General features: G+C 35.6%; 1 protein-coding gene across 1 annotated transcript; it reads left to right on the top strand.

Moving 5' to 3' along the window:
• The first annotated feature begins 6,525 nt into the window (after positions 1–6,525).
• On the top strand, positions 6,526–15,888 carry LOC141434481 (luciferin 4-monooxygenase-like). Its single transcript, XM_074096901.1, has 9 exons — positions 6,526–6,907; positions 8,513–8,720; positions 8,938–9,256; positions 10,783–10,945; positions 11,051–11,156; positions 11,592–11,719; positions 11,987–12,208; positions 12,743–12,913; positions 15,168–15,888. The coding sequence occupies exons 1-9, from the start codon at positions 6,803–6,805 to the stop codon at positions 15,324–15,326; spliced, it is 1,581 nt and encodes a 526-aa protein (XP_073953002.1). The 5' UTR covers positions 6,526–6,802; the 3' UTR covers positions 15,327–15,888.
• Positions 15,889–16,127: the final 239 nt, after the last annotated feature.

Here is a 16,127-nt window from a genome sequence, read left to right as displayed (position 1 = left end):
AAAAAAAATATTAAATCTTAATAAAAAATATTATAAACGCGAAACTTTGTATGGATGGGTGTTTGGATGTTTGTTACTCTTGCACGCTAAAACTACTGAACCGATTTGCATGAAATATAGGCTACTTTTTATCCCGAAATAATGTATGGTTCCTGTGGGATCAAAAAGGTTTAAGCTACATACCAATTCTACGCGAGCGAAGCCGCGGTCACAAGCTAGTTAATAAATATATTAAATAAATATTAATAAATAGTATGTATAGTAAATTTCAAATGTAATTCCGCACATGAATTTCGAAAAACTCAAGAGGTGCGAGCCGAGCTTTACGGTGAAGGAAAACATCTTGAGGAAACCTGCACAAACCTGCGAAGCAATTCAATGGTGCGTGTGAAGTTCCCAATCCGCACTGGGCCCGCCTGGGAACTATGGCCCAAGCCCTCTTGTTTTGCGAGGAGGCCTGTGCCCAGCAGCGGGACGTATATAGGCTGGGATGGTAGTATATATAGTGGGATGGGATTAGTGGCTAGTGTAACGTAAGACACATTTGAGTCATGGCGTATAATTAAAAATGTCATTGACAATCTAATGCTAATGAAGCCGATAGGTTCTTTAGAATTAATAATGAATTCGTGAATGAAATTTAGGAACCATCCTTTTGTTACAACCGACTTCAAAAAAGGAGGAAGCACTCAATTCGGCTGTATTTTAGGGGTACCGTACCTCGGTTGGCAAAAACGGAACCCTTACTGAATAACTTTTGTTGTCTGTCTGTGTCCGTCCGTCCGTCTGTCAAAGCCCTTTTTCTCAGAAACGCGTGGAATTATAAAGCTAAAATAAGTACACAAATCTGCTACCCCCTGGAGCAGTGAAAAAAGTCAAACTTATTAGCCAGTCCAGTCAAAAATTGACAATAAAAGGTCCTTCCATACAAATTGCCGGGGAATCAAAATCAAGATCCTTCCAGTTGCCCTAGAAACTTAAAATTTGATAATAACAGTAGCTCTTATACCAACAAGAAAAGTCAAAAACCTTAGCAGAAAAATTATATTAAATTAATATCTCATTGACAAATTGAGCAAAGGGTAAAAAACCGGCCAAGAGCGTGTCGGACACGCCCGAAATAGGGTTCCGTAGCCATTACGAAAAAATTAAGTCATATTTTTCTAAGGATTTCGCATTTTGTACGGAATATTCCAAGTTTAGGTATATATTATACCTTAGGCTGGTATTTACTCTTTTTTTCAAATTTTTCTACCCACTGGTTTAGATTTTAGAGAGGGGGGACGCTCGATTTTAATGAAAATTTGCACTTTAAAGTGGAATATTTTGCAAACAGATCACTTTATCGAAAAATCGTTTTAGCAAATCCCTATTGGTTTTAAAATATATATCCAACGATACCCCACACTACAAGGTTGGATGAGAAATAAAAATCACCCCCACTTTATGTCTATGGGAGGTACTCTAAAAAAATTGATTTTGAATTATTTATTGTACCATTTTGTCTTTGTTTTGTGTGTATTTTGTTTTGTCTTTGTATATCTAAATATATATTCGTTCAAAATTACAGCTTTCTAGCATTGATAGTCCCTGAAAAAAGCCGCGGACGTTTTCCCTAAAACGTGTGATTTTATTTGACCAAATTTTTCATAATATTGCTTAATTAACAACCCTGATAAGCAGAGGATGTCACATTACTTGGGATGTTTAAGAAGGATTCAAGTTATGTCCATTATCAAATATAACTTTTACTTCGAATAGCTCTTGGGAGTTAATGAAACTAAATATACCTACCCATTTTACCAGCATACCACCAGAATTCCACGACTAGATTATTGTATTGTCATTAAACTTGCATCATTATCATCCCAGCTTAAAACGTCCCACAGCTGAGGACAGGCCTCCTCTCAGAATAAGAGAGCTGGCATAATTTTGCCAAATTTCTCGTCAATCTGACCACTGAAAATGAATCAAATTTGACTTCTAAGACTTGATTACAGAAAACAGGTAAAACTAAATTGGTGATATCCTAATATCGAAAAATTTGCTAAGTTTAGCACCATATTTTTGGCAATGCAATACGGTATTTGACAACTCTTGATTTTGCCATATCTTAATAATTATTATTACGAAAATATAGATATACAGATAGTGTTTAATGAAGAGAAAATTTAAATCGGTTGAAAATTGGATTTAAAGTGATTTTTTGAAAAATCTATACACCTGTCTCTTTCTCAAACGCTTTTCTCTATGCAGCAAGTATGGTGGTACTGGCGTGTGACGTCACATGCCAGTATGTCTTACTCTGTCTAATCTTGAATTTCAAACCTTTATAACTTTGTTATTTGTAAAGGTAGCTTAAAAATTGTTTTTCTATTCGATAACAGGCATTGTGAAGTTTTAATTTATAAAACATATACAAAATAGTCAAATACCGTATTAATTGTCACTATTGTATTTTTAATACTAAACAAATATATCGATACCTTGGGACTCAAAGGCCGTAAAGCACAAAAAAGAACTTATCAGAAGAAACAAAAAAAGGAAAAAATAATTAAAAAAATTACAGTTCTGTTGTTTCTAGTGTTACATAAAAGTCTCCTATTGACGAAGAGCTTAGAATTTCTTGTAGTTTTTGTTGATATACGCCAACTGGATGCAAACTGTAGGTTACAGAGATACATGCGCTATACGCCCTGGTGGAACACAAGGATTGAATCAGATTTTAAGACCTTAGTAAACTTGGCTTATTTTGGTTCACAAGGGTGTAAAGGTAACATCATCACAAATTTTGCTTTCAATGGGTCGTATAGAAAAATTTAACTTCTTTTTATGGAAATAAATTAGGCCGTTTCAGAGAACAAGAAAATCATGTTGTTCCATAGGTTGCGGTCTAAAGAAATCAAAATTGACGGTGAAATATTTGGTGGTCGTAAAGGACAGTTAAATAAATTACAGGTTTTAAGTTACACTTACAGTTTTTAAGTTAGTTTGAGTTCGAGGCAATAAAGGGAGTGTAAAAATATGTGTCGCTTTAATACCGGTGTTTTAACCTACTATATACTTACTGCCTTGATGTTTTTTTACTACGGTGCAAAAACTGTCAAGGTAGAGCTCAAAAACGCATATGACATACCCCGGGACTTTCGAGGCACGGATGATTGACATAGCCAAAAAGTAGGTATCGAGTTAAAAAACAGAGTGCACTTTAGCTGGTTTCTACTTAATGGATAATTAATCAATTCGTGTCTAGAAAACACTTGTTTAAATAATTTATTGAATCAGGCGTTACTTTGCGGAGGTCCATATCAATGAACTAAAAGAATTTCCTTGCTCACCCGCGACCTTACGATAGCTAAGCTTATTAAGAACACACACACTTGTTTAAACAAAGTTAGAATACGAACGTAAGTGTATCGAATTGTGGAATATGTGGATTATTTCATATTTTTTTAAAGTTGTTTACGATAAGTCTGTAGCCTATTAATAGCTTTAGATTGTAACCTCTTCACCGCCAGTCATCTAGTCGTAACAGCCAAGCCAATGTAATGCCTCACACACCATGGACATCTATACATAACCTAACCAACAAAAAGTTGGAAAACCCTCGACTTTGTCACTTCAAAGTTCAATATCTCAAAACCGGCTGAACTGATTTTGATAAAACATATCTAAAAACCATTGCTAGAAAACCTGCTTTCAATTAAAAAAACCGCATTCAAATCGATCCACCCGTTTAAGAGCTACGGTGCCACAGATAGACAGACACACACAGAGACACACAGGCATACAGACACACATAGCGATCAAACTTATAGCACCCCTCTTTTTGCGTCGGGGGTTCATGAGCAACATTCAACTTAAAATTAATCCTTCTGCAACGGAATCAAAAATCAAGTAGATTTGTCGCTGGTTTTTCTTCAGAGCACGTCACTTCGTTTGTTTTGTGGAGGTGAAGAGTTCCGTTATCCGCAAAAGGAAACGTAGAATCCTTATGTGTATTACATAAGTACAGTCGAACCATTTGATTCCTGATCCACCGCAGAACGTTCTCGCGGTAGATAAATTACCGAGAGTGAGGAATTGCATATAAATGTAGTGTACAGTGGAACTGAGCTACGGACTACCACCGCTAGGGTGTATTTTGTATATGAATTCCCTTGTCAAGCAATGCGATGTCACTATGACTTTTCCTAAGAAAAGGTTCCATAGTGGGTCACGACTCAGTTTGTTCGATAATACATTTGTTACGGGGTGTAGACTACTATGATTTTTATGAGCGGAAGATACTTACCGAATCGTTAGGTAACTCAAAGATTGAGAAAAGCGTGAGTTAGCTTTTTATATTTTATCTTCTTTGAGGATCATAAAGGTACCTAATACAGGATTTGACGTAAGAGTCAGAATGGCGGGTGTACAGTCAGAGTCATATAGTACGTAGCAGTCAAGATCACCAAATACTTGGAAACATACAAAATAGTCATTACCAGTGAATCAGTCAAAGCGGTCAAATTGTTCGAGACATCCATCGTGTACAAATATACCGGAGCACCCACGTCGCTAAATACTTTATAACATTCAAGCCGACATTAGTACCGTAGCAGCCAAAAGTATGGGACAACACAGGAAAATTGACTTTATTACAAACCGTGTACGGTCCAATGATCCAGTTAGCTAATCCTCTTTAATACAATGTGAACGGTGTTCCATTTTCAGTCTCTTGGTGCAAAATGCACATGTCAATCATGTCATTACCTTTTTAATGAATTCAAAACTCTTTTATAATGTAATTATACTGGCCAATTCAAGCCATATTAAAAAGTAAATCCGTTAATCCGAAATTCTGACAATGTAAATAAAAATGTGAAATGAAAACCCGTCAGGCTCCAAATGAAAGAGACGGAACGATCACTGACAAGTTGGTACTCTTTTCGGTGATTGTCAAAAACAAAAAGTCGAATCTTATGACGTGTTAATTTATTTCGCACTCAACTCGAGATTAAACCTTAAACCTTTTAAATAAAGCTTGGTTTTCTAGTGTGTCCCATACTTTTGGATATTATGGCTGCTACGCTACCAGTGGTGATGTGCTCCGATTTATTTGTACACGATGGATGTCCTGAGCAATTTGATCGCTCTGATTGGGTCAATGTTAATGACTATTTTGATGTTTCCAAGTATTTGGTGATCTTGACTGCTACGTACTATATGACGCTGACTGTACCCTTACAAATATAAAAAAAAATCTTAAAATGTTCTATTGAGTACCTACCTACTTTACAAATAATAATTGTACTACTTCGTACATCAATCCAATCCTATCCTACCCTTTACGGTAAAAACAAGGTAGGTACATTTTAAGTAAAGAAAATTATACACGTCATCATACATTTCGAAAATATAAATCTGATTGCTTAAATTTTTACGACATATTAAAGTACAAATTTAGTATTTTTTTTAAGAAACCATAACAAAAGTCGAGGTAGCGATAGATAAACAAACGTCTCTGAGAGTTGCTAGGCAAGGAATCACCAGAAGAAACCTTGGATAACTACTCTAAGAGACGTTAATGGTGTGAAACATTCTAGTAGAGACAAGGTCATACAGATTGCCTCAAATTTTTACAAGTCTGATCCATTTCGCGACACCCACTCCCGCTTTAGCTGCTCTAATAATATTCCTTTAGTAACAGGACATGAGGTAAGTACTTACAGCTCTAAAAAGTATGCCGTACCAGAGAAGTACTGGAGAAGATGGCATCACGACATAAGCCTTAAGAATAAGCAAAGATATCCTACTACCCCATATTTTCAACTTATTTAACACCATATTGCAAACTGGCTCAATTCCTCAACTTTTCTGCCATAGATATAATATTATTGCACAAGAAAGGCGACAAAACCGTCATAAATAATCATATATTACCTATTAGCTCGGTGTCCCACTTGTACAAACTGTTCACTAAAACCCTACATAACCGGATCGGCCCACTACTGGATCAACACCAACGTCCAGAACAGGCTGGTTTCCGACCATCATTCTCCACAATAGACCACCTTCACTCCTTAAACCAAGTGAATAATATCTGCACTACGTAATCAACAGATAGAGCCTGCCTATGTTGAACTCATTGGCGCAATCTATCGCAAAAGCACAGCAAGCATAAAACTTCATTCACCGGGTCCAACTTTTGCGATACCGAAGGGAGTAAAACAGGGTGACCCACTGTCTCCTAAGCTGTTTACCAGCTGTCTCGAAAAGGTTTTTAAGACATTGGCGGTCTCTTGGCAACAAGGGAATTGATGTTGGAGGCAAAATGTTGACTAACCTTCGTTTTGCTGATGACATTGTTCTCTTCTCTACATCGGCAGTGGAACTGGAAACATACCTATGCTCCACAACTGAGCACGGCAAGTCTTGAAGTTGGACTTGCGATGAATCGGTTAAAGACACAGTTAATGACGAATAGCGTCAAATGTAGGGTAGCGGTCGAGCGTTAGATGGGCAGGTAATATAATATGTCGACAAATACTTGGGCCAGATAGTCTCCTTCGAAAACAGACAAGGCAAAGAAATTGATAAACGCATTGAAAATGCCTGGAGGAGCTACAATCTAAAAACCGATTCTTAATAAAAGTACAGGAGTAGAAAAAAATGTTTAAGTGATGCGAGTCGTTACTATAAATACCTGGTTTCGTCATCGGTGGCTCTTTATTATCTTGTCAGCCAACTCAACAAGTCGAGCTACGCTGTGTCTTTATTTTTCCGACTGATTAAATAGATCAGTGAACAGGCCGTGACAATGTACATATACGGTGACCAAAATTTTAATATGCCGAACCATTTAAATTTTGGTAAATACATGTTAGATCATCTCCGTGCTGTAAAAAGTGACAACGTCTGTTTGGTAAGAATACTTTTCCTCTTCTTAAATTAGAATAGTCATTAAAATTTAGGGCAAATGTAACAAACTATGTTCTATAGTCTATAGAATATAATACAATAGCCAAGAATAAAATAAAATACAAATAATTTATTTCGTGTAAACAACTCTTATTTTCTTAAAGTGTACGCCCCGAAATTCAGCACAATGCTGCACATGGTGTTAAAAGCATGAAAATCGGAACGATTAATCTTTAGGGCATATGAGTCTATTTGACCGATAGCACGAAAAAAAAAACAAAAAAGGAGAATAGTTAAGACCTCATCTTTTTTTGTATGGAAAAAATGTTTTTTTTGTTCTGAAACCTATCGTGTGTGGTATCTGATGAAAGGACTTACTAAGCCAATTCTAAAAATATATCACATCATTATATTTTAGTCACTTGTTGTAAATCAAAATAAAAAACATCAAATTCATCATTTATTCATTTATTTCAAAACATACCAAGTTTGGACTCCTCCAGATATGATGCGGTTGAATCATTATTTGTAAAATATACCTGAAATGATATGTAATAGCCTCATATTATTATTTTTATATTTTTGTGTTTATAATTCTTTTTCAATCTTTGCCTTTGTTCTCTTTATAGTAAGAGTAGTAACTACAGGTAGCTGAGGGTTGGAGACCTGGTGACCAATGATTGATTTTTTTTTCGTGCTAAGGGTCAAATTGATTCTTATGGCCTAAAGATCAATCGTTCCGATTTTCATGCTTTTAACACCATGTGCAGCATTTTTTGGCGTACCGCTAGCACTATTAGTCGTTATATACCTAGTTAAGTCGGCGGCCGATCGTAAAATCCGTCAGATCACGAAATTCCGCCATATCGTTCAAAACTCACAGTTTGACGATTTTCCTAGTGACGTTTAGGCAGATCTTGAAACGCCGCCATTTCAGGATTTGGCCAGTTTAGGCAGATCATAAAATTCCTAAACATATCATGAAACGCCGCCATATCGGTTCTGGCACTTCGCTGGCCGCTGCCGCGGCACGCTCGCTTCGCTCACTCGGCTCGTGCGTTGTTGTCACAATTCATACTAACCACTCCTCGCTTCGCTCGTCGTACCTAAATTTATCTTTTTTTCGGCATATTGCGATGTGCCCGGTATAAAGCTAAGATTATCGACGAATGCGTTGCTCTAATCGATCTGCCGTATTGTTTCTCAGGCATATCGTGATATGTCTGCCCAACTTTTAGGCATATCATGAAATGGTGTCATTTCACAATATGCCTAGGAATTTCATGATCTGGTGGATTTTACGATCGGCCGCCGACATATACACTCTTGAATGAATGGCCATGGTCACCCACACATGGTCACGGTGTAGGATCAGTCGCGAACCTCCATGACAACTTTCTTGAGAGAATAGTGTACCTAGTGGTTTCTCCTTGCTTTTCACATCGCAGTGGTAGAGGCTGAAGTTCGTAGTTGGCAATAGAGAGCGCTGCTGTGCTGTGAACTTATAATCCGGTCCCTTAGTCACACCAATTTATTAAATTGCGGGAACAAGCTCACATTAGTTCTTCTTAGAATTCATATAACTGCAATATTAATATTTTATGTACAGGAAAATGGACTAACTTATGATAAATTGACATACAAGGAAGCGAACCAGTATGCAGTGAACCTAGCCGTAGCTCTCTTAAAGCTCGGCGTGCGGAGAGGAGATGTGGTCGCGTTTGGATCTGATGACTTTTTAAATTATATACCTACAGCACTAGCGGTGGTGTTTACGGGAGCGGCATACACTACATTCGAAGATAATATCGGAAAAGGTACACTAACTGGAACATCCTTCCTTTCTTATTAAAAAAAAAACTCGTACCTCAAGATCGATCATTTTCCTGAGTGGACTTTTTGGACGTCATTTCAGGGGTAAATTTTGTTGATTTATTGATTTGAGATAAGAGTTTTTTCAAAAGTGACGGACGATTTTAACATTGTCTATTAAAAACAGCATTGAATTTATTGTAATTTTAACTTTTATTACAGCTGTTCTCAAACATAAATTAAATTTGGTGAAGCCAAAGTATTTCATTTGCTCTTTGCCGTTTTGGGAATCATACAATGATCTTCTGAAGAGTTACGACTGCATTGAGACTTTTATTGCTATTGATGATATCCCAAATATCAAGCTTTCCTTGAAGACTTTAGTAGCTTCAGAAGACGTAGATGTGGACACTTTTGAACCAGTCACTGTTGAAGGGAAGACGGACACGGCACTGATATTGTACTCGTCCGGTACAACAGGCATGCCAAAAGGCGTCCAAATAACTCACTCCGGCTGCATAGTTACTAGCTTACCACATGCGTAAATATTAAAAATCAGTATTTTATGCAACTATTGTTAGACCAAACTCCCAATGGTTTGATAGGCCGTATTGCCTAACGTTTCTGACGCTCGCAATCGCAATCAAATATCAATTTTTGTATGCGAAATCTATCATTTGATTGCGATCGCGAGCGTTAGAAACTTTAGGCAATACGGCCTCTGTTTGGAAACTTTATCCATATACAGCATTTTTATTCGAATAGTTTCTGTTTACATATCAATTACGTAAAAACGCACTTCATTGCCATTTTTTTAGAATTAAAACTGACAAAATGTCACTTTCTTTAATTGATGCCATACTTTAAGTAAACATTTAACAGTTTAAGGGGCTGTTTCACCATCCATTGATAAGCGTTAACCGACGGTTAAATATGATCCCGTCTCCGTCTATTCGAACAATACAAATAGAGACGGCATCACACTTAACCGCCAGCTAATCAATGGATGGTGAAACAGCCCCTAAATGTAGTTAATTTCTCCAAGCCACTAGTATTTTACAATTTATTATAAGATAATCAAAGCTTTAGGTATATAATTAAGTAAAATGTTTTTAATTTATGACGGCTTTTTAAAGTCCGAACTAAAGTGTTTTTCAATTTTATATTTTTTTTTTGTGAAAGACAGTTAAAAAGTAAGTTTCTTTCTGTGTCATAGCAATATCACTACTCAAGTTTGTTAATTTTACAATTTGACCTATAATAATGACTTCATAACATACTTATATTATGTTCGGAAAAAAACCTATTAGACCAATAGTGCGCAAGTAGTTTAAAAATACGAGACCGACAATCTCTGTTCGCGGCTTGTATAGTCCTTTTGATTTTTCAAATAAATCCAAGGAAATAATAAGCATACTCAACATACATATTCATAAATATTTAATGCAAATTACATTGGCACACTGTTTTAAAGTTTTACTTACTACGAGGACTTTTCTATACAGAATTACAGACTAAGTGTGCTAGTTTTTGCTTAATCAGCAGTATACCATAGATAGTCAATAAAAGAAATAAAACCCACTGAAACAAAAGACAATCTCGTTGCTGGCCATGGCCACCAATGTTATATGAAACTCCATTATTGTCCTCTAATTTAAAATTATAATAATAATAATCATTTATTCGCTTAAAACATTAGACATAAATTATACAAAAAAGAAATATTTGGCGGTCCTCAAACTAGGCCGAGCCTGTAAATTAGTACGAATCTTCAATACGAAACTAATACTCATAAGTGCTATATAAAGCCGTACTTCGCGTTCTATTATCACGAAGATAAGGACGTCTTTTCCTTGGATGTTTGAGAAAAAGTTAATTACCAGGTACTTTTTATTATTAATGAAGTGAGCCATTTGTCGATGTTAACGGAAACAAGAAGAACACGGTGCATACTACTGCATTCATGTTCGTGAGTCTTTAACTGTCGAATAAAAGCACAGGAGCAGAAAAAATATTTTATGGAAGATCACAGCGTACTCTGCCACAGTTAATTTATATTGTATTTAGTTTCAGCAAATTGCCATCTCTGAGAACAGCATTTATGGCGAATACACTAGGAGTTAATTATTATACATTTAAGACGTTTAAATTTCTATTATTGGGAAGAAAAGTTGTATACTCGTCAAATTTTTCGGCGAAGATTGCTTTACAGATTTTACGAGATTGTGAGGTTAGTCGAATACAAGAGATATTAAAAAAAATATAACATTTCTTAATTATATATGTAATTTTTTGATATTGAAAACTACCTGATCAAATACTCATTTCATTTTAGGTGGACGTCATCTTTTCTACCCAAGTATATATCGTATACGTCCTCAACAGCCTTTCAACTGACAATTACTTCGATTCCGTGAAGATGATTTACTTACTTCGATTCCGTGACTATCAATATTTACGTGCCGCTCCTTCCCAATTAGAATCGAGACTATCAACTATTTCAAAAACTAACCAAATTTCTTACAAATAATTTTTAAATCATTTCACACATGTACCCATACAATTCAAATACGTCCTTAATTAAAATAATGACTTACTTGACTAAGCCTATATTTACAAATATCTTTCATTGAAAGTAAGGATGTGTGACGACATGTCCAATGTGTCCACTCACCGGGCACTTTACACTAATTAATACTAATGTAATGAATTGTGTCTTAAGAGCGATAAACAGGAAGTCACTTGATCAGAAAATTTAGAAACTATTTGTTGCTTTACGTTTGACGCAAGGCAACCGCTTAAATATGACTGCACTTTGAACTTGACTACTCGTGAAATCGTGTATTACCCTGATTTAATTTACACGGTTGTTACAGACTTCCAAAAGTTGAAGAGCGTGATTCAAGGCTACGGGCTGTGTGAATGCGGAGAGCCCATGTCCGAATTATGGGGAGAATATAAACCTGGAAGTGTGGGCTTAGCTTCACCGGGCATAATTGCAAAAGTAAGTCACTGAACAAAATCAATGTTTCCCTCCATTGTGTAATCCTTGATAAATAGTATTTTGTGTCTTAAGAGCGATAAACAAATGAATTACGAACAAAGAATCCTGAAGTCACTGAACGAGGGCTTTGTAAGTCAAGCCCATCAGAAAATTGCCGACAGAAACTATTTGTTGCTTTACTTTACGTTTGACTAAAATCACAATATTTTGATACCTTCGGTTAAACTTGTCTTTATCCTTAATGTAATGCTTTTCTAATCTTTTAAGGTCGTGGATATCAAAACGCGAGCAATTTTAGGTCCAAATCAACCCGGAGAAATTTGCATAAAAGGTCCTTCTATTATGAAAGGTTATATAGACATTGAGAGGACCAACTATTTAGATGAGGAAGGGTTTTATTTATCTGGAGATTTGGGCTATTACGACGAAGAGAAATATTTTTACCTCATCGATAGACTAACAGACGTCATTAATTATAGAGGAGTAAAGGTATGTTATATTACAGGAGAGGCCGCGAAATAGGGGATAGCCGGCCGAGTAGGTTATAGAGATATGATACCGACTGTTCGCGGCCGAGACTTGTATAGTGCTTTTCTCAAACAAATCCAAGATTTCCGTCAAAATACTTTTTTTCAACAATTTTTTATAAGCTGTTCTGGTTAATGTTTCTGCTACGACATCATGAGATGATTTTATTTATTACAAAATGACGATAAGTAATTAATTGGTTATTAAAATAAATTATTAACAATAAATTTCAATCCTTGTTTATTATAATTGAATTGAATATTATTATAGAACATATATTATAATAGAATTAAATTGTTTATTATAATAGAACCCCATTTCAACTGCGAAGCAAACTTTGTGGCCGTCGGACAAGCGAGTAATCCCATAAAGGTTACCTTACCTATTTTATTTTATTTTTGAAGTAGATAGGTCACACTTAAAATCAGCCAAACGTTGTCGAGCAACTTTTGCACATATAAATTAAAACTTCATTAATTTACTCCTAAATTCAAGATATCACCAGTTCAAGTAGAAAATATCCTACTGGAACACCCGGCTGTACTAGATGTTGGAGTAATAGGAAGACCGGTGCCGGTCGTCGAAGAGGTTCCTATGGCTTTTGTTGTGAAAAAACCAGGAGCTGATGTGTCAGAAGATGAATTGAAAAAATTTGTGTCTGACCAGGTAAACACATATATCTTACTATGCCATTCCAGGTTTGCTAGGAAGAGTTTACTTTTGTAAGCATAGAACAGCGTTTAAGATATGAACCGATAAATAAATATTTAAATAGAATTAATGTTCCAAACCGACCGATAACCGTTGGGGGAGAAAAGTCCTCGAGTGGCGACCACGAACCGGAAGACGAAGCGTTGGCAGGCCTTTGTCCAGCAGTGGACGTCTTCGGGCTAATGATGATGATGATGAATGTTCCAAAGTTCCAAATGACTCGAGCTTCATAGCAATTTTTCAAAAGACTCGCCTAGAGGGTTTAAAGCCTATTAAGCCTTTTACTCCCCAAGCCCTATTCTATTCAAGAGCTTATTCTCTCGGAGCTAATATAATTATTAAGGGTATGATTTTATTGATCACCTAATATATGCTTTTTTGGCGACCTAACAAATAATATTTGTTCCTAAAATAGTATCTGTCACCTAAATTGAATCACCAAATAATATTAACCTTTTAACGGCCATTGTCTGAATTATAAGACAAAAATTATGACACACAAAAAATGATGACATTAAATTATAGTCAAAAATGTCGTATAGTTTGGGTGTTGACGAAATAAATAATTTTGAATTTGAATTTGAATTTAGGTGGCGAGACGGGCACGTACGAATGAAAACGTATTGGCGGTTAAAAGGTTAAAACGGTTACCTAAATATTATTTAAAAGTTACTCGGAAATAATATTAATCATCAAATAATTATATTGGGTTCCAAAATAATAGATGTGTCACTGAAACTGAATCACCAAACGATATAGAAATGGCTTCCTAAAAATTAATTAAGTATAATCACTGGAAAATAATATTGATCATCAAATAATTGAACTGAAATTTGACGATAATGATATACAATGAATGATATAATAATAATAATATCTTATCCCAAATTACACCAATTGACTCAGCCCCAAACTAAGCAAAGTTTGTTCTATGGGTGCTAAACAACGGGTAGACATACATACATTATATACTTACATACAAACATCCAAGACTCAAGTACTCGTACCTACTACAAACATTTATATTCATCATACTGGTATTAGCAAAAATGTTCGGTTCTGGCACTTCGCCGGCCACTGCCGCGACACGCTCGCTACGCTCGCTCGGCTTGCGCACTGAGGGTCGCAGTTCTACCTAACACTCCTCCTCGCTTCGCTCGTCGTCGTACCTAACCACACCTGCCATAGTAAAATAGGTAGAAGCATCGAATTAAGGAACTGATCTATTTATTAGGTGACAGATCTATTATTTTGGTGATCAAATTTTGTTGATCAAACTATTATTTAGGATACAGGTTTACATTAATCTGATTACTCATACTTAGAGACAGATTTGATTAATTCGATGACCAATATATTTCTTAGGGATAGATATAATAATTAGGGTATCGCAGTTTAGTGACAAATCTAAATTTAAGTGACAGAAAACATAGTTCCCAAAAAAAACTATACTTATAAACTAGGCTTGTCTCCTAAGCTTGGCTGTTTATGAGATATTACTACTTTTTATGAGCAAATTATTTCAATCGAGACTTGGCTTGGCACGATTTTACAGCATGTTTTTGTTGGAATAAAAGACATAAAATATATAAAATTCGCCTACATAATTATGTATTAAGCCAGACGTCCAACTATTCACATATCAAATTTCTGGCAGTCGAATTGAAATTACGGGATTTATCTACATATCTCGTGGGAATTCCCAAAAAATATCGTGGTTTTACTAACTTTGCATAAAAACAAGTGTGTGTTTTTCGTGGTTCTAAACGTATCAGTTGAGATTTTGGGATTTATCCCTATTCCGTGGGAATTTTGAGATAAAAGTAGACTATGTGTCCGTAGAAGTAGACTATGAAGACGTCCAGTTAAATACATAACAAATTTATGGCAGCATTCGAATTGAACATTATTAGAAAGGCTTCAGTCCATAAAATGGCTATAACCTTTCGTAAAGGCCTACATATATTTCAAGACTCCAACGTTGTTAAAAGGTCGAGCTCTTCGAAGCATATTTTATCAGCCCAGCTCAAAAAAAAGACCTTCTTAGTACTAAATTTCGGGTTAAAAAACCTCGATTTGTCTAAAATCTAATAACAAATAGGTATACCTACAATCACAGAGGAATTGCTTCAGCAACTACATTCATTAGAACCTGATACTATTATCACAGCTGTTAATATTAATGTTTTTAATGTCAATACTATTCCAGGTCACAGCATATATGGAACTTCAAGGTGGCATCATGTTTATCGCGAAAATACCAAGAAACTCTAGAGGCAAAACCCTGCGCCGCAAACTAAAAGAAATATTAAATGAGAATTTACATTTAATGTCCCCTGTACCCGATTTTTCTGAATTGCGTTGTTAAAGAGCGTGCAAACAAAAAGTTGGCCATTCAGTGGTTTTGAGGTTTTCAAGAAAAACTAATGTAACGTATGAATAAACTCTTACTCTGATGCATAACTGTAATTTTAATTTATTTCCATCAGCAATTTTTTTTTACCAAACTATTTCGTTGGTGAGGTTTTACAAAAATACACGTCAGAGCTGATTTTCATGCGAAATAATGCCATTATAACCCACCACTGACGATGTAACTTTAATATTTTATAATAGAACATATAGTCTTTTAATACATAAAGACATCACATGTATCAAAATATTAGTTATTATTATTGAAATACCATTCTACATTATGTCTAAATCGGTCTACTTAATCATATTTTTTCTCATTTATTAGAATGTAATTGCCAATAAAACAATTTTATTATAAATGTACAGGTAATGTTTAGTCCGTAATATTTTTTAACCCATAAATTTATTTTAAAATGATATAAAAGCCTGCTGCGCGATTTACGAAAACAAGCACCTACGAGCTATGTGTGTATAATATCATCTACACAAGTAAACCTCACGCCAAACTTCAATGTAATAAATTGATGAGTTTGACCTTAACTTTTTTTTCTACTTTGTATTTATTTTTATCTACCCTTGTTCGTCCTCTCGAAAACTTAGTTGCAACAATAAACTCCAACAACACAGCTCGTTCATTAACCAACTTCGCCGAACGACCGCTAAAGAATTGACTGCGCAGTAAGAGCTTTGCTAATAGGTCGCATTACCCCGGGACCGCTAACTAGTTACTACGGAAATGCTTCCGGATCAGTCC

This window comes from Choristoneura fumiferana, chromosome 13 (genome assembly GCF_025370935.1).
Source record: "Choristoneura fumiferana chromosome 13, NRCan_CFum_1, whole genome shotgun sequence".
Taxonomy (NCBI): domain Eukaryota; kingdom Metazoa; phylum Arthropoda; class Insecta; order Lepidoptera; family Tortricidae; genus Choristoneura; species Choristoneura fumiferana.
Note: the sequence above shows the minus strand (reverse complement) of the source record. Positions and strands in the feature narration are given on the sequence as shown.